Source organism: Oenanthe melanoleuca, chromosome 25 (genome assembly GCF_029582105.1).
Source record: "Oenanthe melanoleuca isolate GR-GAL-2019-014 chromosome 25, OMel1.0, whole genome shotgun sequence".
Taxonomy (NCBI): domain Eukaryota; kingdom Metazoa; phylum Chordata; class Aves; order Passeriformes; family Muscicapidae; genus Oenanthe; species Oenanthe melanoleuca.
In genome coordinates this window covers 8288494-8313557 of record NC_079358.1, presented here as the reverse complement: position 1 = coordinate 8313557, position 25064 = coordinate 8288494, and the positions used below count along the sequence as shown (strand labels likewise).

General features: G+C 37.5%; 1 protein-coding gene across 1 annotated transcript in view; it reads right to left on the bottom strand.

Annotated features, from left to right (window-relative positions):
* Positions 1-1084: 1084 nt before the first annotated feature.
* TYK2 (tyrosine kinase 2) overlaps positions 1085-25064 on the bottom strand; it is a gene marked incomplete at both ends in the record, with an annotated part of 37369 nt that continues 13389 nt past the window's right edge. The window contains 17 exons of the mRNA XM_056509956.1: positions 1085-1210; positions 1292-1409; positions 1484-1656; positions 3334-3452; positions 4781-4973; positions 5733-5830; positions 7468-7618; positions 7697-7848; positions 10072-10225; positions 14044-14171; positions 16100-16187; positions 18211-18390; positions 19893-19999; positions 20073-20265; positions 21641-21758; positions 22981-23138; positions 24273-24452. Of these exons, the coding sequence (XP_056365931.1) occupies positions 1085-1210; positions 1292-1409; positions 1484-1656; positions 3334-3452; positions 4781-4973; positions 5733-5830; positions 7468-7618; positions 7697-7848; positions 10072-10225; positions 14044-14171; positions 16100-16187; positions 18211-18390; positions 19893-19999; positions 20073-20265; positions 21641-21758; positions 22981-23138; positions 24273-24452 (2436 nt within the window). The remainder of the gene's footprint in view (positions 1211-1291; positions 1410-1483; positions 1657-3333; positions 3453-4780; positions 4974-5732; positions 5831-7467; positions 7619-7696; positions 7849-10071; positions 10226-14043; positions 14172-16099; positions 16188-18210; positions 18391-19892; positions 20000-20072; positions 20266-21640; positions 21759-22980; positions 23139-24272; positions 24453-25064) is intronic.

The following is a 25064-nucleotide window of genomic DNA, read 5'->3' as shown; positions in this document are numbered from 1 at the left end:
TAAACCTGGGAGAGAAAAAAAAAATCTAAATTATTAAAAAAAAAAATCGCAATTATAAAAAAAAACCTAAATTATAAAAAGAAAAATTTTAAGTTGTAAAGCTGGGAGAGAAAAAAAATCTGAATTATAAGAAAAAATCTCAATTATAAAAAAAAAATCTAAATTATAAAAAAAAATCGCAATTATAAAAAGAAAAATTCTAAGTTGTAAACCTGGGAGATAAAAAAAATCTCAATTATAAAAAAATCTAAATTATAAAAAAAAAATCGCAGTTATAAACCTGGCAGGGGCACAAATGAAAATGTATCAATAAATATATCAATTAGAAAAAAAAATTTAAATCATAAAAAAAAAAAAATCTCAGTTATAAACCTGGGAGAGAAAAAAAAATGTAAATTATTAAAAAAAAAATAATCGCAATTATAAAAAGAAAAATTTTAAGTTGTAAAGCTGGGAGAGAAAAAAAATCTGAATTATAAGAAAAAATCTCAATTATAAAAAAAAAATCTCAATTATATAAAAAAACCCTCAATTATAAAAAAAAATCTCAGTTATAAACCTGGGAGAGAAAAAAAATCTCAATTATTAAAAAAAAAAAATCGCAATTATAAAAAGAAAAATTCTAAGTTGTAAACCTGGGAGAGAAAAAAATCTTAATAATAAAAAAAAATCTAAATTATAAAAAGAAAAATTCTAAGTTGTAAACCTGGGAGAGAAAAAAAATCTTAATAATAAAAAAAATCTCAATTATAAAAAAAAATCTCAGTTATAAACCTGGGAGAGAAAAAAATCTCAATTGTAAACTTGAGAGAAAAAAAATCTCAATTGTAAATTTGAGAGAAGAAAAAAATCTCAATTGTAACTCAGGGAGGAAAAAAATCCAAATTAAAATAAAAAAATCTCAATTATAAACATGGGAGGGAAAAAAATTCTCAATTCTCTTTCCCTTTCCTGCTTTTCTCCTTCTCTGAACATTTTCCCCCTTTTTTCCCCATTTTCCCATTTCCTATTTTCCCATTTCCCCATTTTCCCATTTTTTCCATATTTCCCGTTTTATTTTTTCCCAATTTTTTCCCCATTTTTCCCCATTTTTCCCCACCTCCCATGGACAATCCCTGGGCAGGGGGAGCCTCTTCCCCCTCTCCAGCAGCTCAATCAACCTCAGCACCGTCATCTGCCCTTGGGTGGCTCCGATCATCTCCAAAAACTTCTACAAAAAAATAAAATTAAAAATTAAAAAAAAAAATCACCCAAAACCCCAAAAAAAACCCAAATTCCCCCCAAAACTCACAGCTGGGGGGCTGCTGAGGGGGTCACAACGTGTGAGGAGCTCATAAAGTGTCACCCCAAAAGACCAAACATCTGAGGAATAATAAAACTTGCACTCCTTGAGACATTCTGGGGCGTACCTAAAAATCATTTTTGAGGTTAAAAATTTCAATTTTGGTGTTAAAAAAATCCCCAAAATCCTCAAATTTCTCACCAGAACACGGGGCTGTCTCCATCCTCCCTCACTCTGTAATATTCATGTCCCTCTGGAACAGCTTTGGCCAAACCAAAATCTCCAATTTTTACCAATTTTTCGTTTTCCAGGAGAACATTTCGTGCTGCCAGGTCCCTGTGGATGAAGTGCAGGGAGTGCAAATAGGACATGCCCTAAAAAAAATGGAAAAAAAATAAAATAAAAGAGATTTTGGGGGAGGTGGGAAGGTGGGAAAAGGGTTTGGGATGTTTGGAGGGAATTAATTCCTGGTTTTTGGGGATTTAGAGATTTTTTTGGGAATTTAGTTCCGTTTTCCAAAGGGTCCAACCCCATTTTTTTGGGAATTCAGACTCATTTTTGGGAATTAATCCCCATTTTTTGGGAATTCAGAGCCATTTTTGGGAATTAATCCAAATTTTTTGGGATTTAATCCCCATTTTTTTGGGAATTCAGGTTCATTTTGGGAATTCAGAGCCATTTTTTTTGGGAATTCAGACTAATTTTTGGGAATTCAGAGCCATTTTTGGGAATTCAGCTCAATTTTTGGGAATTAATCCCCATTTTTTGGGAATTCAGAGCCATTTTTGGGAATTAATCCATTTTTTTTGGGAATTCAGACTCATTTTTGGGAATTAATCCCCTTTTTTTTTGGGAATCCAGATCTATTTTTGGGAATTCAGAGACACTTTTGGGAATTCAGCCCCATTTTTTGGGAATTAATCCAAATTTTTTGGGAATTCAGCCCCATTTTAGGGTTGGCACTCCTGAGTTTTGGGGTTCATTCCCATTTTTGGGGGAATTCAGAGACATTTTTGGGAATTCAGCTCCATTTCCAAAGGGTCTAAACTCATTTTTTGGGAATTCAGACTCATTTTTGGGAATTAATCCCCATTTTTTGGGAATTCAGAGCCATTTTTGGGAATTAATCCATTTTTTTTGGGAATTCAGACTCATTTTTGGGAATTAATCCCCTTTTTTTTTGGGAATCCAGATCTATTTTTGGGAATTCAGAGACACTTTTGGGAATTCAGCCCCATTTTTTGGGAATTAATCCAAATTTTTTGGGAATTCAGCCCCATTTTAGGGTTGGCACTCCTGAGTTTTGGGGTTCATTCCCATTTTTGGGGGAATTCAGAGACATTTTTGGGAATTCAGCTCCATTTCCAAAGGGTCTAAACTCATTTTTTGGGAATTCAGACTCATTTTTGGGAATTAATCCCCATTTTTTGGGAATTCAGAGCCATTTTTGGGAATTAATCCATTTTTTTTGGGAATTCAGACTCATTTTTGGGAATTAATCCCCTTTTTTTTTGGGAATCCAGATCTATTTTTGGGAATTCAGAGACACTTTTGGGAATTCAGCCCCATTTTTTGGGAATTAATCCAAATTTTTTGGGAATTCAGCCCCATTTTAGGATTGCCAGTCCCATATTTTAGTGGTTCACATTTTTTGGGAATTCAGAGCCATTTTTGGGAATTCAGACTCATTTTAGGGTTGGCACTCCTGAGTTTTGGGGTTCATCCCCATTTTTGGGGGAATTTAGAGATTTTTTTGGGAATTTAGTTCCATTTTCCAAAGGGTCCAACCCCATTTTTTTGGGAATTCAGAGTCATTTTTGGAAATTAATCCCCATTTTTTTTAATTCAGAGCCATTTTTGGGAATTAATCCAAATTTTTTGGGAATTCAGCCCCATTTTTTGTAAATACATCCTCATTTTAGGGCTGTTACTCCATTTTTCACTTGCCCAACCCCATTTTTTTCCCATTTTTTTTGGGAACCAGCCCATTTTTTGGGAATGATCCCATTTTTTTTTTTGGGAACCACCAGATTTTTGGGCTCTGGCCTGACCTGGCAGATCTGCTGGGCAAAGAGCAGGAGGTGGGGGAGGCTCAGGGGGTGTCTGGGCAGGAACTCCCTGAGGCTGCCCAGGGGCAGGTACTCCATGATCAGCTGCACCACCTTGTCCCCTACACAAAAAAAAAAAGGATTTTGTGATTTTTAAAAGTTTTTTTAAAATTTAAAAAAAAAAAAAAAATCTAAAAAAAAAATTGAATTTTTAAAAAATTTTTTCTAAATTTGTTTAAGCTTTTTTAAAAAAATTTTTTGTAATTTTTAAAAATTTTTTTTAGTTGTTTGAAGTTTTTTAAAAGTTTTTCGAATTTTTTAAATTTTTTGAAAATTTTTTTGAAAGTTTTAATTTTTTTTTTTAAATTTTTGAAACTTTTTAAATTTTTTTCTTATTTTTAATATGGTTTAATATGGTTTAATATAGTTTAATATAGTTTAATATAGTTTAATATCTTTTAACATATTTTAATATATTTTAATATATTTTAATACATGTTAATATCTTTCATTTTGGTTTAACATGGTTTATTATGGTTTAATATAGTTTATTATGGCTTATTGTGTTTTAATATGGTTTAATATGGTTTAATATGGTTTAATATGGTTTAATATCTTTTAACATCTTTTAATGAGACCACCCTGAAATCCCCCAAAATTCCTGCCAGGCAAAAAAAAAAGTGAAATTTGGATTTTTTTTTTAAGAAACCACTAAAAAATCCCAAATATTTCTGCCTCACCTTGCTCACTGCAGCAGCCCTTGTACCTGACAATGTTTTCGTGGTAGAGGGTTTTCAAAATTTGGATTTCTATTTTAATATCTTTCATATTGGTTTAATATGGTTTAATATGGTTTAATATGTTTTAATATGTTCATTTTAGTATGATTTAATATGCTTTAATATATTTTAATATAGTTTAATATGGTTTAATGTTTGTTTTTGTATGTTTTAATATGTTTTAATATATTTTCATACATTTTCATATATTTTAATATCATTCATTTTGGTTTAATATGGTTTATTATAGTTTAATATGGTTTAATATAGTTTAATATGTTTTAAAATGTTTTAATATGTTTGTTTCAGCATGTTTTAACAGGTTTTATTATGTTTTAATATCTTTTGATATCTTTTAATATCTTTCATTTTGATTTAATATGGTTTAATATGGTTTATTATGGTTTAATATGGTTTAATATATTTTAATGTATTTTAATATCTTTTAATATATTTTAATATTTTTCATTTTGGTTTATTATGGCTTATTATGGTTTAATATGGTTTAATATGGTTTAATATGGTTTAATATGGTTTAATATCTTTTAATATCTTTTAATGAGACCACCCTGAAATCCCCCAAAATTCCTGCCAGGACAGCAAAAAAAAAAGTGAAATTTGGATTTTTTTTTTAAGAAACCACTAAAAAATCCCAAATATTTCTGCCTCACCTTGCTCAGTGCAGCAGCCCTTGTACCTGACAATGTTTTCATGGTAGAGGGTTTTCAAAATTTGGATTTCTCTCTTCCAGGAGCTGAGGATTTGGGGGCTGCTCTCAGATTTGAGGGATTTCACAGCCACCATCTCCCCTGTGCCATCGTTGGTGGGGTCGTAGCAACACAAGCTCACCTTGCCAAAGTGGCCCTGGGAAACAGAAAAAGAAATAGTCAGGATTTGGGGGGAAAAGAAAAAAAATATTTGGGATTTCAGGGGGAAAAAGAAAAAAAATATTTGGGATTTGGGGGAAAAAAGAAAAAATATTTGGGATTTGGGGGGAAAAAGAAAAAAAATCGGGATTTGAGGGGAAAAAATATTCAGGATTTGGAGGAGAAAACAAAAAAAATCAGGATTTGGAGGGAAAAAGAAAAAATATTTGGCATTTGGGGGGAAAAACAAGAAAAAATTCAGGATTTGAGGGAGAAAACAAAAAAATATTCAGGATTTGAGGGGGAAAAACAAAAAAACATCAGGATTTGGGGGAAAAAATTATTCAGGATTTGGAGGAGAAAACAAAAAAAAATCAGGATTTGGGGAAAAAAAATATTAAGGATTTGAGGGGAAAAACAAGAAAAAAATCAGGATTTGAAGAGAAAACAAAAAAATATTCGGGATTTGGGGCAGAAAACAAAAAAATATTCAGGATTTGGGGGGAAAAAAAAATTTGGGATTTGAGTAGAAAAACAAAAAAAAAATTCAGGATTTGAGGGGAGAAAACAAAAAAATCAGGATTTTAGGGGAAAAAACAAAAAAAAAAAATCAGGATTTTAAGGGGAGAAAGGAAGTTTTTAAGGGGTCAATAAATTTTTAAAATATGTGGAAATCAGCAGGGGAAATAAAGATGTGAAAATAAGAATTAAATGTGGAATTTAAACCAAGAATTCCCGAATTTAGGTCGCTACTGACCTCGCCCAGCTCCCGGATTTTTTTCAGGTAGCGCTTCTGGAACACGGTGGGATCTGACACCGGGAATTCGGGATTCACCGAGGTGACGTCCACGAGCTCTGCGAGAAAATTTGGGGTTTCCTTTTTTTCCTTTTTTTTCTCCCTTTTCCCTCACAGAATCCCGGGATTTTGTCCCGTTTTCTCCGCGATTTTGTCCCGTTTTTCCTGGGATTTCCCTCCTTTTTTCCCGCCCCTCACGCTGCAGCCGGAGCCGGGCGAGATCCCGGCTTTCCCCACAGAAATTTTCTCCACAGAATCCCGGGATTTTCCCCCATTTGCCTCACATTTTCCCCACAGAATCCCCGGATTTTGCCCCGTTTCCCTCACATTCCCCCTCAGAATCCCGGGATTTTGTCCAATTTTCTTCGGGATTTTTCCCCGTTTACCTCAGGAATTTCTCGCCTTTTTTCCCACCCCTCACGCTGCGGCTGGAGCCGGGTGAGCTCCCTCACATGTTCCCCACAGAATTCCGGGATTTTTTCCCCATTTCCCTCACGTTTCTCCCCACAGAATCCCGGGATTTTGTCCCATTTCCCTCACATTTCCCCAGAGAATCCCGGGATTTTGCACCGTTTTTCCTGGGATTTTGTCCCGTTTCCCCTCAGGATTTCCCTCCTTTTTTCCCGCCCCTCACGCTGCACCCGGAGCCAGGCGATATCGCGGCTTTCCCCACAGAAATTTTCCCCTCAGAATCCCGGGATTTTGCCCCATTTCCCTCACGTTTCCCCCACAGAATCTCCAGACTTTGCACCATTTCCCTCACATTTCCCCCTCAGAATCCCGGGATTTGGTCCCGTTTTTCCTGGGATTTTGTTCCGTTTCCCTCAGGATTTCCCTCCTTTTTTCCTGCCCCTCACGCTGCGGCTGGAGTCGGGTGAGATCCCTCACGTTTCCCTCTCAGAATCCCGGGATTTTTCCCCATTTCCCTCACATTTCCCCCTCAGAATCCCGGGAATTTTCCCCGTTTCCCACAGAAATTTCCCTCTCAGAATCCCTGGATTTTGCCCCATTTCCCTCACGTTTCCCCCACAGAATCTCCAGACTTTGCACCATTTCCCTCACATTTCCCCAGAGACTCCCGGAATTTTGTCTCGTTTTTCCTGGTATTTTGTCCCGTTTCCCTCAGGATTTCCCTCCTTTTTTCCCGCCCCTCACGCTGCAGCCGGAACCCGGTGAGATCCCTCACGTTTCCCCCTCAGAATCCCGGGATTTTGTCCAATTTTCTCCGGGATTTTTCCCCGTTTCTCTCAGGAATTTCTCCCCTTTTTTCCCGCCCCTCACGCTGCGGCTGGAGCCGGGTGAGCTCTCTCACGTTTTCCCCCACAGAATCCCGGGATTTTGCCCCCTTTCCCTCACATTTCCCTCACAGAATCCCAGGATTCTGCTCCATTTCCCTCACTTTTCCCCCACAGAATCTCCAGACTTTGCACCATTTCCCTCACGTTTCCCCCTCAGAATCCCGGGATTTTGCCCCCTTTCCCTCACATTTTCCCCTCAGAATCCCGGGATTTTGCCCCGTTTCCCTCAGGAATTTCCCTCCTTTTTTCCCGCCCCTCACTCTGCGGCCGGAACCCGGTGAGCTCCCTCACGTTTACCCCTCAGAATCCCGGGATTTCACCCCGTTTCCCCCCGGGCGTTTTTCCCCTTTTCCCCCTCTTTTTTCCCCCTCTTTTTTCCCCCTTTTTCCCCTCCTCACTCTGCGGCTGCAGCCGGGTGAGCTCCCTCAGCACCGTTCGGAAGGACGGCCTCTCCCCCGGGTTGTAATTGTGACACCGCGAAATCAACGCCGCCAATTCCCGGCACGACGGCTCCGGCAGCCGATGCCTCTTCTCATAGAACCGCTCCTTCTGTGGGGAAAAAACACCGAAAAACTCCAAATCCCAACCCTAAAATCCATCAAAAACAGTAAAAACAGCGGGAATCACCTCGGAGGGAGTTCGTTCCTTCAGGGGAACATCAGCATCGAAGCAGATTTCCAGCAGGGTTGTCCCAAAACTCCATTTATCCGAAGCCGGGCTGAGGTTTCCCACATCCCTGATGCACTCGGGGGCGATCCAGGGAATCCTGTCCACTCGTTCTGAGGTAAAAATTATTAAATATGACATTAAAATTGTATTCTAATTATTTATTTGGGGTAATCGTGTGGTTGGGGTTGTTTAAATGTGATATTAAATTGTGTTTTAATGATTTATTTGGGTTAATTGTGTGGTTGGGGTAGTTTAAATGTGATATTAAAATTTTTATTTGGGTTAATCGTGTGTTTGAGGGTGATATTAAAATTTTTATCTGGGTTAATCGTGTGTTTGAATGTGATATTAAATTGTGGTTTAATTATTTATTTGGGGCAATCGTGTGTTTGGGGGTGTTTAAATGTGATATTAAATTGTGTTTTAATGATTTATTTGGGTTAATAGTGTGTTTGGGAGTGTTTAAATGTGATATTAAATTATGTTTTAATGATTTATTTGGTTTAATCGTGTGGTTGGGGTTGTTTAAGTGGGATATTAAAATTTTTATTTGGGTTAATCGTGTGGTTGGGGTTGTTTAAATGTGATATTAAATTGTGTTTTAATGATTTATTTGGGTTAATTGTGTGGTTGGGGTAGTTTAAATGTGATATTAAAATTTTTATTTGGGTTAATCATGTGTTTGGAGGTGTTTAAATGTGATATTAAATTGTGTTTTGATGATTTATTTGGGGTAAAAATGTGTTTGGAAGTGTTTAAATGAGATATTAAATTGTGTTTTAATGATTTATTTGGGGTAATCGTGCGGTTGGGGACGTTGATCTGTTAAATGGGAAGAGTTGAAAGTGAAGGATTAAAATATTAAATATGGGATATTAAAGGTGTGAAATGTGGGATATAATATAGAAAAATATGAATATTGAAGGTGTGAAATATGGGATATAAAATAGAAAAGTATTAATATTGAAGGTGTGAAATATGGGATTTCATATATAAATATGGGATGGTCAGGATAGAAAATTTGGTATTTTAAAGGGATAAAATGGGATTTAAAATGATAAAAATGGGATTTTAGAGGGATAAAAAATGGATTTTAAAGGGATAAAAAATGGATTTTAAAGGGATAAAATGGCATTTAAAATGATAAAAATGGGATTTTAGAGGGATAAAAATGGGATTTTAAGGGGATAAAATGAGCATTTTAAAGGGATAAAAATGGGATTTAAGAAGGATAAAAATGGAATTTTAAACAGACAAAATGGGATTTTAACAGGATAAAAATGTGATTTTAAAGGAATAAAAATGGGATTTTAACGGGATAAAAATGTGATTTTAAAGGAATAAAAATGGGATTTTAAAGGGATAAAATAGAATTTTAAAGGCATAAAAATAGGATTTTAAAGTGATAAAAATGGATTTTAAAGAGATAAAAAACGGGATTTTAAAGAGACAAAATGGGATTTTAAAGGGATAGAAATGGAATTTTAAAGGGATAAAAATGGGATTTTAAATGAATAAAAACATAATTTTAAAGGGATAAAAACATAATTTTAAAGGGATAAAAATGGATTTTAAAGAGATATAAATGGGATTTTAAAGGGATATAAATGGGATTTTAAAGGGATAAAAATGGGATTTTAAATGAATAAAAACATAATTTTAAAGGGATAAAACCAGAATTTTAAAGGGATAAAAATGGATTTTAAAGGGATATAAATGGGATTTTAGAGGGACAAAATGAGGATTTTATAGGGATAAAAATGGAATTTTAAAGGGACAAAATGGGATTTTAAAGGCATAAAAATGGGATTTTAAAGTGATAAAAATAGAACTTAAAAGGGATAAAAAATGGGATTTTAAAGGGATAAAAATAGAATTTTAAAGGGATAAAAATGGGATTTTAGAGAGACAAAATGAGGATTTTATAGGGCTAAAAATGGGATTTTAATGGGATTTTAGAGAGATAAAAAATGGGATTTTAATGGGATAAAAAGTAGAATTTTAAAGGGATTAAAATAGAACTTTAAAGGGATAAAACGGGATTTTAAAGGGACAAAAATGGGATTTTAAAGGGACAAAAAATGGGATTTTAAAGAGATATAAATGGGACTTTATAGGGACAAAATAAGGATTTTATAGGGATAAAAATAGGATTTTAAAGAGACAAAATGGGATTTTAAGGGGATAAAAATGGGATTTTAAAGAGATAAAAAACGGGATTCTGAAGGGATAAAAAATCGGATTTTAGAGGGATAAAAAATCGGATTTTAGAGGGATAAGAGAGAATTTAAAGGATAAAGCAGGATTTGCAGGGACACAAAGGCCGCTCGTACCTTCCCTGCTGAGCGCGCCGAGGCCCAGCCCGGGCGCGCTGAGCTTGGCCCAGGGCCCCGCCCCCGGCCCCGCCCCCGGCCCCGCCCCCAGCCCGCGCCGCGCCAGCAGCACGTTCTTGGCGCACACGTGCCCGTGCACCAGCCGCTTGTCCTCCTGCCGGAACAGACGGGAAAAGTTAATAAAGCAAAAATTAAAATAAAATAAAATAAAATAAAATAAAATAAAATAAAATAAAATAAAATAAAATAAAATAAAATAAAATAAAATAAAATAAAATTAAATTAAATTAAATTAAATTAACACAAAAAAAACCCAAAAAAAACACCAAATTGTCCTGCCGGGGGCAACAGACGGGAAAAGTTACATCAAAACCAGCAAAATTATAGAAATTATATAAATTAAATTAAATTAAATTACATTAAATTAAATTAAATTAAATTAACAAAAAACCAAAAAAAAAACAAAAAAAAACAAAAAAAACCCCAAATTGTCCTCCTGCCGGGGGCAACAGACAGGAAAAGTTAATAAAGCAAAAATATAAAATAAAATAAAATAAAATAAAATAAAATAAAATAAAATAAAATAAAATAAAATTAAATTAAATTAAATTAAATTAAATTAAATTAAATTAAATTAACAAAAAAAAAAAAACAAAAAAAAAAAGGGGGCAACAGACAGGAAAAGTTACATCAAAAACAGCAATATTATAGAAATTAAATTAAATTAAATTAAATTAAATTAACAAAAAAAAACAAAACAAAAAAAAACCAAAAAAAAACCCCCAAATTGTCCTCCTGCCAAGGGCAATAGACGGGAAAAGTTAATAAAGCAAAAATATAAAATAAAATAAAATAAAATAAAATAAAATAAAATAAAATAAAATAAAATAAAATAAAATAAAATAAAACCACAAAAAAAAAACCCCAAACAAACCCAAATTGTCCTCCTGCCAAGGGCAATAGACAGGAAAAGTTACATCAAAAAAACCAAAATTATATAAAATAAATTAAATTACATTAAATTAAATTAAATTTAAAAAAACAACAAAAACCCACAAAAAACCACAAAAAAAAAAACAAAAAAAAAACACGAACCAACCAAACAAACAAACCAAAAAAAAAAAAAAAAAGAAAAAAAAAAAACCCAAAAAACCCCACAAATTGTCCTCCTGGCAAGGGGATCGAGAGGAAAAGTTAATAACGCAATAAAGCAAAAAAAAGAAAATTATACAAAATAAAATAAAATAAAATAAAATAAAATAAAAATAAATTAAATTAAATTAAATTAAAAGAAAAAGAAACAAACCAAATTGTCCTCCTGCCAAGGGCAACAGACAGGAAAAGTTACATCAAAACCAGCAAAATTATATAAAATAAATTAAATTAAATTAAATTGAATTAAATTAAATTAAATTAAATTAAATTAAATTAAAGACACAAAAAAAAACCCCCAAAAAAACCCAAACAAACCCAAATTGTCCTCCTGGCAAGGGCAATAGACAGGAAAAGTTACATCAAAAACAGCAAAATTATAGGAATTACATTAAATAAAATAAAATTAAATTAAATTAAATTAACACAAAAAAAAACAACCAAAAAAAACCCCAAATTGTCCTCCTGCTGGGGGCAACAGATGGGAAAAGTTACATCAAAACCAGGAAAATTATTTAAATTAAATTATATTAAATTAAATTAAATTAAATTAAATTAAATTAAATTAAATTAAATTAAAGACACAAAAAAAACCCCAAAAAAAACCCCCCAAATTGTCCTCCTGCCGGGGGCAACAGACATGAAAAGTTACATCAAAAACAGCGAAGTTATTTAAATTAAATTAAATTAAATTAAATTAAATTAAAGACACAAAAAAAACCCCCAAAAAAACCCAAACAAACCCAAATTGTCCTCCTGCCAAGGGCAATAGACAGGAAAAGTTAATAAAGCAAAAATATAATATAAAATAAAATAAAATAAAATAAAATAAAATAAAATAAAATAAAATAAAATAAAACCACAAAAAAAAACCCAAACCCAAATTGTCCTCCTGCCAAGGGCAACAGACAGGAAAAGTTACATCAAAACCAGCAAAATTATATAAATTATATAAATTAAATTAAATTAAATTAAATTAAATTAACAAAAAAAAAACCCAAAAAAAAAACCCAAATTGTCCTCCTGCCGGGGGCAACAGACAGGAAAAGTTAATAAAGCAAAAATATAAAATAAAATAAAATAAAATAAAATAAAATAAAATAAAATAAAATAAAATAAAATAAAATAAAATAAAATAAAATAAAATAAAATAAAATAAAATAAAATAAAATAAAATAAAATAAAACCACAAAAAAAAAAACCCCAAACAAACCCAAATTGTCCTCCTGCAAAGGGCAACAGACAGGAAAAGTTACATCAAAAAAACCAAAATTATATAAAATAAATTAAATTACATTAAATTAAATTAAATTTAAAAAAACAACAAAAACCCACAAAAAACCACAAAAAAAAAAAAAAAAAAAAACAAAACAAACAAACAAAAAAAAAAACACGAACCAACCAAACAAACAAACCAAAAAAAAAAAAAAAAAGAAAAAAAAAAAACCCAAAAAACCCCACAAATTGTCCTCCTGGCAAGGGGATCGAGAGGAAAAGTTAATAACGCAATAAAGCAAAAAAAAGAAAATTATACAAAATAAAATAAAATAAAATAAAATAAAAAAATTAAATTAAATTAAATTAAAAGAAAAAGAAACAAACCAAATTGTCCTCCTGCCAAGGGCAACAGACAGGAAAAGTTACATCAAAACCAGCAAAATTATATAAAATAAATTAAATTAAATTAAATTAAATTAAATTAAATTAAATTAACAAAAAAACCAAAACAAAACAAAAAAACCAAATTGTCCTCCTGCCAAGGGCAATAGACAGGAAAAGTTACATCAAAAAAAGCAAAATTATACAAAATAAACTAAACTAAACTAAACTAAACTAAACTAAAATAAAATAAAATAAAAACACAAAAAAAAAACCCAAAAAACCAAAAAAAAAAAAAAAAAACCAAACCCAAATTGTCCTCCTGGCAAGGGCAATAGACAGGAAAAGTTACATCAAAAAAAGCAAAATTATACAAAATAAAATAAATAAAATAAAATAAAATAAAATAAGATAAAATAAAATAAAATAAAATAAATTTAAAAAACCCAAACCAAAACAAAACAAAAAACAAAACAAAACAAACAAAAAAACCCAAAATAAAACAAAACCAAAAAACCCAAATTGAATTAAATTGGATTTAAATGTGGATTATTCCACATAAAAGTGATGAAACTGGGACAATCCAACTGGGACAGTTAAACTCATGAATTAATTAACTCATTAATTAATGGGATAATTAATTAATGGGATAATTAATTAATTGGATTACCAGGTAGCTGAGGACACTCCCCAAGATTATTCCACATGAAAATAATCAAAATTGGATTTAAATGTGGATTATTCCACATAAAAGTGATAAAACTATGACAATCTAACTGAGTCAGGTAAACTCATGAATTAATTAACTCATTAATTAATGGGATAATTAATTAATGGGATAATTAATTAATTTAATTACCAGGTAGCTGAGGACACTCCCCAGGATTATTCCACATGAAAATGATTAAAATTGGATTTAAATGTGGATTATTCCACATAAAAGTGATAAAACTATGACAATTAAACTGGGACCACCTAACTCATGAATTAATCAACTCATTAATTAATGGGATAATTAATTAATGGGATAATTTATTAATTTAATTACCAGGTAGCTGAGGGCACTCCCCAGGATTATTCCACACGAAAATGATTAAAATTGGATTTAAATGTGGATTATTCCACATAAAAGTGATTAAACTATGACAATTAAACTGGGACCACCTAACTCATGAATTAATCAACTCATTAATTAATTGGATAATTAATTAATTTAATTACCAGGTAGCTGAGGGCACTCCCCAGCTGCTTGGCCACGCTGATTTTCCAGCCCACGGAGATTTTCCCTTTCTCCCTCCTGAGCAGCAGGTCCAGGGGCCCGTGCTCCACAAACTCCTCCACCAGGATGTCTGGGGGAAAAAATGGGAATTTTGGGAAAAATGGGAATTTTGGGAATTTTTAGGATTTTTTTGTGGAATTTTGGGGGGATTTTTGGGAGATGTTAGGGATTATTGGGGGATTTTTTAGGGATTTTTGAGGAATTTTGGTGAATATTTTGGGGAATTTGGAGGGAATTTTTAGCAATTTTTGGGATTTTTTGGGAATTTTAGGGATTTTGGGGGGGAATTTTAGGGATTTTTGGGGGATTTTGGGGAATTTTGGGGGATATTTTAGGGAATTTGGAGGGAATTTTGGGGAATTTTTAGGAATTTTGGGGAATTTTGGGAAATCTTTTTGGGATTTTTGGGGGAATTTTAGAGATTTTTGGGGGGAATTTTAGGGATTTTTGAGGCATTTGTGAGAATTTTTAGGATTTTTTTGTGGAATTTTGGGGGGATTTTTGGGGAATTTTGGGGAATATTTTGGGGAATTTGGAGGGAATTTTTAGGAATTTTTAGGAAATTTGGAGGGAATTTTTGGGAATTTTAGAGGATTTTTTTCTGGAATTTTTGGGGGGATTTTGGGAGATTTTTGGGAATATTTTTGGTATTTTTGGGGAATTTTAGAGGTTTATGAGGAGAATTTTAGGGATTTTTGAGGGGGATTTTAGGGATTTTTGAGGAATTTTTTGGGAGTTTTTGAGGATTTTTGGAGTGATTTTTAGGGGAATTTTGGGGGATTTTAAGGATTTTGGGGAATTTTTTTGGGGATTTTTTGGGGGAATTTTTGGGGGGTTTTGAGGATTTTGGGGACATTTTTGGGGAATATTGGGGGATTTTTGGGAAAATTTGGGGGAATTTTTGGGGATTGTTAGGATTTTTGGGCTTTTTAGGATTTGGGGGAATTTTTTGGATTTTGGGTTTTTTTGGGATTTGGGGATTTTTAGAATTTCAGGAATTTTGGGGATCGTTAGGATTTTTGGAATATGGGGGAATTTTTGAGAGGGCTATTTGGGGAAATTTGGGGGAATTTTGGGGATTTTTAGAGATTTGGGATTTTTAGGGATTTGAGATTTTTGGACTTTGGGGAATTTTGGGGATTTTGAAATCTTTAGGGATTTGGGGGAATTTTGGGGATTTTTGGGATTTTTAGGATTTTGGGGAATTTTGTGGATTTTTAGGATTTTTGGGAATTTGGGGGATTTGGGGGAATTTTGGGAATTTTTAGGATTTTGGGGGATTTTTGGGATTTTGGGATTTTTAGGGATTTGGAAAATTTGGGGATTTTTAGGGATTTGGGGATTTTTGGAATTTTGGGGAATTTTGGAGATTTTGGGATTTTTTGGGATTTGGGGGATTTTTGGGATTTTGGGATTTTTGAAATTTCGGGAATTTTGAGGAATTTTGGGGAATTTTTGAGAGGGATTTTTGGGACAATTTGGGGGAATTTTTGGGGATTGTTAGGATTTTGGGATTCTTGGGGATTTGGGATTTTTGGGATTTTTAGGATTTTGGGGAATTTTTGGGATTTTGGGATTTTTAGGATTTTTGTAATTCCCAGAATTCCATTTGCAATTCACATGAATTCCATTTGCAATTCCCAGGAATTTTTGGGAAATTTTTTGGGAATTTTTGGGGGGATTTTTAGGGAATTTTTTTGGAATTTTTGGGAAAATTTTGGGGAATTTTAGGAGAAATTTTGGGGGATTTTTGGGGAATTTTGGGGGGGATTTTTAGGGAATTTTTTTGGAAATTTTGGGGAAGTTTTGGGGAAATTTGGGGAATCTTTGGGGGATTTTTAGGGAATTTTTGTGGAATTTTGAGGTTTTTTGGGGGGTTTTAGGGAATTTTTTTGGAATTTTTGGAGAAATTTTTGGGGAATTTCTGGGGAATTTTTGGGATTTTGGGATTTTTAGGAATTTTAGGATTTTTGGGATTTTGGGCAGGCTCAGACTCACTCTCGGAGCCGCGCACGCACAGCCCGTGCACGAAGGCCAAGTGCACGTGGGACACCCGGGACATGAGGCTGGCACTCTCAAAAAATGCCTGGGGAGAGACAGAGAAAACTGGGAAAACTGGGAATAAAACTGGGAAAACTGGGAATGAAACTGGGAATGAAAACTGGGAATTAAACTGGGAATGAATCCTGGGAATGTGGGAATAATCCTGGGACATGAGGCTGGCACTCTCAAAAAACGCCTGGGGAGAGACAGAGAAAACTGGGAAAACTGGGAATAAAACTGGGAATAAAACTGGGAATAAAACTGGGAATGAACCCTGGGAATGTGGGAATAATCCTGGGACATGAGGCTGGCACTCTCAAAAAACGCCTGGGGAGAGACAGAGAGAACTGGGAAAACTGGGAATAAAACTGGGAATAAAACTGGGAATGAAAACTGGGAAAACTGGGAATGAAAACTGGAAATGAATCCTGGGAATGTGGGAAATAAATCCTGGGACATGAGGCTGGCACTCTCAAAAAATGCCTGGGGAGAGACAGAGAAAACTGGGAAAACTGGGAATAACTGGGAATAACTGGGAATAACTGGGAACACTGGGAATAACTGGGAATAACTGGGAATAAAACTGGGAATGTGGGAATAATCCTGGGACATGAGGCTGGCGCTCTCAAAAAATGCCTGGGGAGAGACAGAGAGAACTGGGAAAACTGGGAATAAAACTGGGAAAACTGGGAATAAAACTGGGAATAAAACTCGGAATGAAAACTGGGAATAAAACTGGGAATAAAACTGGAAATGAATCCTAGGAATGTGGGAATAATCCTGGGACATGAGGCTGGCACTCTCAAAAAACACCTGGGGAGAGACAGAGAGAACTGGGAAAACTGGGAATAAAACTGGGACAACTGGGAATGAAAACTGGGAAAACTGGGAATGAAAACTGGGAATGAATCCTGGGAATGTGGGAAATAAATCCTGGGACATGAGGCTGTCGCTCTCAAAAAACGCCTGGGGAGAGACAGAGAGAAAACTGGGAATAAATCTGGGAATAAAACTGGGAAAACTGGGAATGAAAACTGGAAATGAATCCTGGGAATGTGGGAAATAAATCCTGGGACATGAGGCTGGCGCTCTCGAAAAATGCCTGGGGAGAGACAGAGAGAACTGGGAAAACTGGGAATAAAACTGGGAATAAAACTGGGAATGAATCCTGGGAATGTGGGAATGAACCCTGGGAATGAATCCTGGGAATAAAACTGGGAATGAATCCTGGGAATGTGGGAATGAATAATGGGACATGAGGCTGGCGCTCTCAAAAAATGCCTGGGGAGAGACAGAGAGAACTGGGAAAACTGGGAATAAAACTGGGAATAAAACTGGGAATGAATCCTGGGAATGAATCCTGGGAATGTGGGAAATAAATCCTGGGACATGAGGCTGGCGCTCTCAAAAAATGCCTGGGGAGAGACAGAGAGAACTGGGAAAACTGGGAATAAAACTGGGAATAAAACTGGGAATGTGGGAATAATCCTGGGACATGAGGCTGGCGCTCTCGAAAAACGCCTGGGGAGAGACAGAGAGAACTGGGAAAACTGGGAATAAAACTGGGAATAAAACTGGGAATAAAACTGGGAATAAAACTGGGAATGAACCCTGGGAATGTGGGAATGAATCCTGGGAATAAAACTGGGAATGAATCCTGGGAATGTGGGAATGAATCCTGGGACGTGAGGCTGGCGCTCTCGAAAAATGCCTGGGGAGAGACAGAGAGAGAGAGAGAGAAAACTGGGAATAAAACAGGGAATGAATCCTGGGAATGTGGGAATGAACCCTGGAAATAAATCCTGGAAATCTGGGAATGAATCCTGGGAAGGTGGGAATGAATCCTGGGACATTAGGCCATATTCCATCCCTTTTACCCCCATCCCATCCCTTTTATCCACACCCCATCCTTCCAAACCAAATTCCATCCCCTGGAACCAAATTCTGGTCCTTTTGGAGCCAAATTCCATCCCCTGGATCCACATCCCATCCCTTTTATCCCACCCCATCATTCCAAACCGAATTCCACCCCTTTTCCCCCCAGCCCAGCCCTTTTCCAGTCTCACCAGGGTGATGTTCCTGTGGCTGGGGTCCAGCACTTTGAGCACCACGTGCACCTCCCTCCTGCCCCTGCTGTTCTGCTCCGTGGGGAAACATCCCTCATCCTCATTCCCGGAATTCCCAGGGCAGAGACTCAACATCCCATCATAAATGTTGGTCCTGGTGCCCTGGCCCAGGTGGGCTCGCTGGGGGAAAAAAAAAAGAAAAATTTGGATTTTGGGAAGGTGGGAATGCTCAGTGCCTGAATTCCCAGTGGGGGAAAATTCCATGTGGGGTTTTGGCCCCAGGTATGAGGGTCCCAGAATTTGCAATTCCCAGGAATTTCAGGCATGAGGGTCCCAGAATTTGCAATTCTCAGGAATTTCAGGCATGAGGCTCCCAAAATTTGCAATTCCCAGGAATTTCAGGTATGAGGGTCCCAGAATTTCCAATTCCCAGGAATTCCATTTGCAATTCCCAGGAATTCCAGGCATGAGGGTCCCAGAATTTGCAATTCTCAGGAATTTCAGGTATGAGGCTCCCAAAATTTGCAATTCCCAGGAATTTCAGGTATGAGGGTCCCAGAATTTCCAATTCCCAGGAATTCCATTTGCAGTTCCCAGGAATTCCAGGCTCCCAGATCATCCCAGAATTTGCAATTCCCAGGAATTCCATTTGCAATTCCCAGGAATTCCAGGTATGAGGCTCCCAGAATTTGTATTTCCATCATTCCATGGAGGCTGGGAAGGCAGAGCTGATCCCTCCATCCCCCAATAAATTCCAGGGAATCAGAGCAGTGAAAATCCCAGGAAACAGAGCAATGAAAATCCAGGAAAAGCAGGAAATCAGAGCAATGAAATTCCAGGAAATCAGAGCAATAAAAATCTATGAAAAGAAGGAAATCAGAGCAATGAAAATCAGGAAATCAGAGCAATGAAAATCAGGAATTCAGAGCAATAAAAATCAGGAAATCAGAGCGATGAAAATCAGGAATTCAGAGCAATGAAAATCAGGAATTCAGAGCAATGAAAATCAGGAAATCAGAATAATGAAAATCAGGAAATCAGAGCAATAAAAATCAGGAAATCAGAGCGATGAAAATCAGGAAATCAGAGCAATGAAAATCAGGAATTCAGAGCAATAAAAATCAGGAAATCAGAGCGATGAAAATCAGGAATTCAGAGCAATGAAAATCAGGAAATCACAATAATGAAAATCATGAAATCAGAGCAATGAAAATCAGGAATTCAGAGCAATAAAAATCAGGAAATCAGAGCGATGAAAATCAGAAATTCAGAGCGATGAAAATCAGGAATTCAGAGCAATAAAAATCAGGAAATCAGAGCGATGAAAATCAGAAAACCAGAGCAATAAAAATCCATTAAAATCAGGAAGTCAAAGCAATGAAAATCAGGAAATCAGAGCCATGAAAATCAGGAATTCAGAGCAATAAAAATCAGGAAATCAAAGCAATGAAAATCAGGAAATCAGAGCGATGAAAATCAGGAATTCAGAGCAATAAAAATCAGGAAATCAGAGCGATGAAAATCAGGAAATCAGAGCAATGAAAATCAGAAAACCAGAGCAATAAAAATCCATTAAAATCAGGAAATCAGAGCAATGAAAATCAGGAAACCAGAGCAATAAAAATCAGGAAATCAGAGCCATGAAAACCAGGAATTGAGGGCAATAAACCCCAAATCCGCACCTGGGTGATCTGCTCCCCGCGGATCTGGTGGAAGCTGAGCTGGCTCAGGTTCAGCTCCTCCTTCCCTGTCTCCTCCCCACTCCTGGCGATCAACAGCTCCGAGATCTCTGCACAAACACAAACTCAAACCCCAAAATTCCCAAAAAATAATCCCCAAATCCCCAAAATTCCCATCCTCACCTCCAGGTCTGGGAGGGCAGCACGTCCTGACTGTGAAGATTTCCTGCCCGCAGCGGAGGGTGCAGCCCCGGAGCGCATCCAGGAGCGCCCCCAGGGAGGGGAATTCCCGAGCCCAGCCCTCCAGCTGGAAGGAATCTCCTTTCTGCTGGATCCGGAACTGGCGGAGCTGCAGCGAGCCCGCCGAGCCGGCGGCCTGGAAAAGTCGGGAATTGCAGCTGGGAGGCTCTCGGGTTATTCCTCAGCTCACGGTCCCCAGGAATTCCAGGCACAAGACTCACAGACCATCCCAAAATTTGCAATTCCCAGGAATTCCAGGTATGAGGCTGCCAGAATGGGCAATTCCCAGGAATTCCATTTGCAATTCCCACGAATTCCATTTGCAATCCCCAGGAATTCCAAGGATGAGACTCCCAAACCACCCCAGAATTTGCAATTCCCAGAAATTTTGGGTTCCCAAACCATTCCAGAATTTCGAATTCCCAGGAATTCCATTTGCAATTCCCATGAATTCCAGGCATGAGGCTCCCAGAATTTGCAATTCCCAGGAATTCCAAGGATGAGACTCCCAGACCATCCCAGAATTTTCAATCCCCAGGAATTCCAGGCTCCCAGATCACCCCAAAATTTCCAATTCCCAGAAATTCCATTTGCAATTCCCATGAATTCCATTTGCAATTCCCAGGAATTCCAGGTATGAGGCTCCCAGAATGGGCAATTCCCAGGAATTCCATTTGCAATTCCCACGAATTCCATTTGCAATTCCCACTAATTCCATTTGCAATCCCCAGGAATTCCAAGGATGAGACTCCCAGACCATCCCAGTATATCCAATCCCCAGGAATTCCAGGCTCCCAGGTCACCCCAAAATTTCCAATTCCCAGGAATTCCAGGCTCACAGACCATCCCAGAATTTGCAATTCCCAGGAATTCCAGGCATGAGGCTCCCACAATTTTCAATCCCCAGCAATCCCAGGCCCCCAGACCATCCCATAATTCCATTCCCAGTCTGGAATTGTCCCACCTGTCCCCGTCCCAGCACGGCCAGGATGATCCTGTTGCAGTCCAGCAATCCCAGGCCCCCAGACCATCCCACAATTCCCAATCCCAGTCTGGAATTGTCCCACCTGTCCCTGTCCCCATCCCAGCACGGCCAGGATGATCCTGTTGCAGTCCAGCAATCCCAGGCCCCCAGACCATCCCATAATTCCATTCCCAGTCTGGAATTGTCCCACCTGTCCCTGTCCCCGTCCCAGCACGGCCAGGATGATCCTGTTGCAGTCCAGCAATCCCAGGCCCCCAGACCATCCCACAATTCCCATTCCCATCATTCCCAGTCTGGAATTGTCCCACCTGTCCCTGTCCCCGTCCCAGCACGGCCAGGATGATCCTGTTGCAGTCCAGCAATCCCAGGCTGGAATTGTGCCCCACAATTCCCATCAATCCCAGTCTGGAATTGTCCCACCTGTCCCCGTCCCAGCACGGCCAGGATGATCCTGTTGCAGTCCAGCAATCCCAGGCCCCCAGACCATCCCATAATTCCCATCAATCCCAGTCTGGAATTGTCCCACCTGTCCCCGTCCCAGCACGGCCAGGATGATCCTGTTGCAGTCCAGCGCGCTCCAGCGCAGCAGGTACAGCCCCTCCTGCGGCTGCTCCCGCCGCAGCTTGGCCTGCACAAACTGCTCCCTGGGAATGGGATAATGGGATAATGGGATAATGGGATAATGGGATGGACTGGGATGGACTGGGATAATGGGATAATGGAATGGGATAATGGGATGGACTGGGATAATGGGATAATGGGATGGGATAATGGGATAATGGGATGGGATAATGGGATGGGATGGGATAATGGGATATGGGATAATGGGATGATGGGATGGGATGGGATGGGATGGGATAATGGGATAATGGGATAATGGGATAATGGGATAATGGGATGGGATAATGGGATAATGGATAATGGGATAATGGCATGGGATGTTATAATGGGATAATGTGATGGGATAATGGGATGGCATGGGATAATGGGATGGGATGGGATGGGATGGGATGGGATGGGATGGGATGGGATGGGATGGGATGGGATGGGATGGGATGGGATGGGATGGGATGGGATGGGATGGGATGGGATGGGATAGGGGATGGGATGGGGGATGGAGGAGAGGGAATGGGCTGGGATGGGGAATGGGCTGGGATGAGCTCCAAGGAAAGGGACAGGGGATTAGCTGGGATGAGATCCTGGGGGAGAGGGAATGGGCTGGGATAGGGAATGGGGGAGAGGGGATAGATTGGGATGAGCCCCAAAAAAAGGGAATGGATTGGGATGAGCTCCAGGAGGAAAGGGAATGGACTGGGATGAATCCTGGAGGAAAGAGTATTATTTGGGACAAGCTCCTGGAGGAGAGGGAATTAATTATTTGGGATGAGCTCCAGGAGGAGAGGGAATGGGTTGGGATGAGCACTGAGAAAAGGGAAAGGGTTGGGATGAGCACTGAGGAAAAAGAAATTAATTAGGATGGGGAGAAGGAATGGATTGGGATAAGGAAAAGGAATGGATTGGGATGAGGAAAGGAAAAGGATTGGGATGAGCACTGAGCAAAATAAATTAATTAGGGTGAGGAAAGGCAAAGGATTGGGATGAATTTAAAGGAAAAGGAATGGATTGGGATAAACCCCTGAGAAAAAGAAATTAATTAGGATGAGGAAAAGGAATGGATTGGGATGAGGAAAGGAGAAGGATTGGGATGAACTTAAAGGAAAAGGAATGGATTGGGATGACCCCTGAGGAAACAGAATTATTTGGGATGACCCCACGACATGGAATTTTTTGGGATGAGCCCAAACACATGGAATTTTTTGGGATAAGCCCCACAGCCATGGAATTTTTGGGAGGAGCCCCACTCACTGCACGGGGCCGTGGATGCCGTGCTGGATGCTCAGCAGCAGCCGGGGAGGGGCCACGTCGTGACACAGGAAATGGGTGGAGTCGGTTGTGAGGCGAAAATATCCATCCAGGAGAGACACCAGGGACAGGGCACTGCCTGGAGAGGGTAAAACAACATCCTGGGGGAGAGAAAAAAACAGGAAAAATCTAAATATCCATCCAGGAGAGACACCAGGGACAGGGCACTGCCTGGAGAGGGTAAAACAACATCCTGGGGGAGAGAAAAAAACAGGAAAAATCTAAATATCCATCCAGGAGAGACACCAGGGACAGGGCACTGCCAGGGTAGGTCAAAAAAACAAAAAAAAATTTTAAAAACTCCCAAAACATCCCAAATATACCCCAAAAATCCCACGGAAAAAACCAAAAAAAACCAGTAACAACAAGAAGAACAAAAACAAACCAATCCAAAACAAACCAAAACAAAAGAAAACAAAAAAAAACACCAAAAAACCCCAAACACCCCAAATAAATACAGAAAAAAAACCCCAAAAATCACAAATAAACCCAGAAAAAAAATCAAGAAACCCCCAAACATCTGAAAAAAACACAGAAAAAAAAAAATCCCAAATACACCCCCAAAAAACCTCCCAAAAATCTCAAAAAACCCCAAAATATCCCAAAAAAACCCCAGAATAAAAAAAAAAAAAAAAAAAAAAACAACGAAAAAATCCCAAATAAACCCCAAAAATCCCATATAAACCCAAAATTTTTCTCCCAAAAGTTGGGACCCCACTGACCAGGCACTTGATGTCCTGCCTGTGGATGCTGACTCTGCAATCCTTCACCCCCACGTGGGTGATCTCCCCAAAAACCAAAGTTGTCCCAAAAGATCCAAAATAAACCCAGAATGAAACACCCAAAAATCCAAAGAAAATCCCAAATAAACCCAGAAACAAACCTTGAAAAATCCCAAATAAACCTCCAAAATTCTCCCAAAAAATCACAAAAAAATCCAAATAAACCCCCAAAAAATCTGAAATAAATCCAGAAAAAAACCCCAAAAAATCCCAAATAAAACAAAAAAAAATCCCAAATAAATCCCAAAAAATCCCAAATAAACCCAGAAAAAAAGCTCAAAAAATCCCAAAAAAATCCCAAAAAATCCAAAATAAAATTTAAAAAAATCCCCAAAAAATCCCAAAAAAATCCCAAAAAATCCCAAAAAATTAAAAAAAAAATTCCCAAAAAATTCCAAAAATATCCCCAAAAAATCCCCAAAAATCCCCAAAAATTGCAGCAGTGGGACTGACCAGGCACTTGTTGTCCTGCCTGTGGATGCTGACTCTGCAATCCTTCACCCCCACGTGGGTGATCTCCCCAAAATCACAGAATTGGCTCCAGGGGGCCTCTCTGGGCTCCTGCTGAGCCCCCAAATCCTGGGGGCAGCTTTTCTTCCAAAAATATCCACGCTGGGAGGGGCTCCCTGGGCTCTGAAAAACACAAATCCACATTTGGGGTGGAAAAAGGAAAATTCCAGATTATTTGTTGGGAAAGGTTGGGGTGTAAAAAGGAAAATTCCAGATTTTTCCTGGTTTTGTTGGGGTGAAAAAAAGAGAATTTCAGATTTAGGGTGAAAAAAGGAGAATTTCAGACTTAGGGTGAAAAAATGAGAAATTCAGATTTGGGGTGAAAAAGGAGAATTCCAGAATTTCCTGCTAAAGAAGAGAATTTCAGATTTGGGGTGAAAAGAGGAGAAATTCAGATTTTTTTTTTGTTGAGAAGGGTTGGGGTGAAAAAAGCTGAATTCCAGTTTTGGGGTGAAAAAGGGAGAATTCCAGAATTTCCTGCTAAAGAAGAGAATTTCAGATTTGGGGTGAAAAAAGGAGAAATTCAGATTTTGGGGTAAAAAAGGAGAATTCCAGATTTTGTGGGAAAAAAAAGGAGAAATTAAGATTTGGGATAAAAAAGGAAAATTTCAGGATTTTTTTTTTTTGTTGGGAAGGGTTGGGGTGAAAAAAGGAAAATTTTGGCTGGAATTTTCTACCCAACCCCCAAATTTTGGCTGGAATTTTCTACCCAACCCCCAAATTTTGGTTGGAATC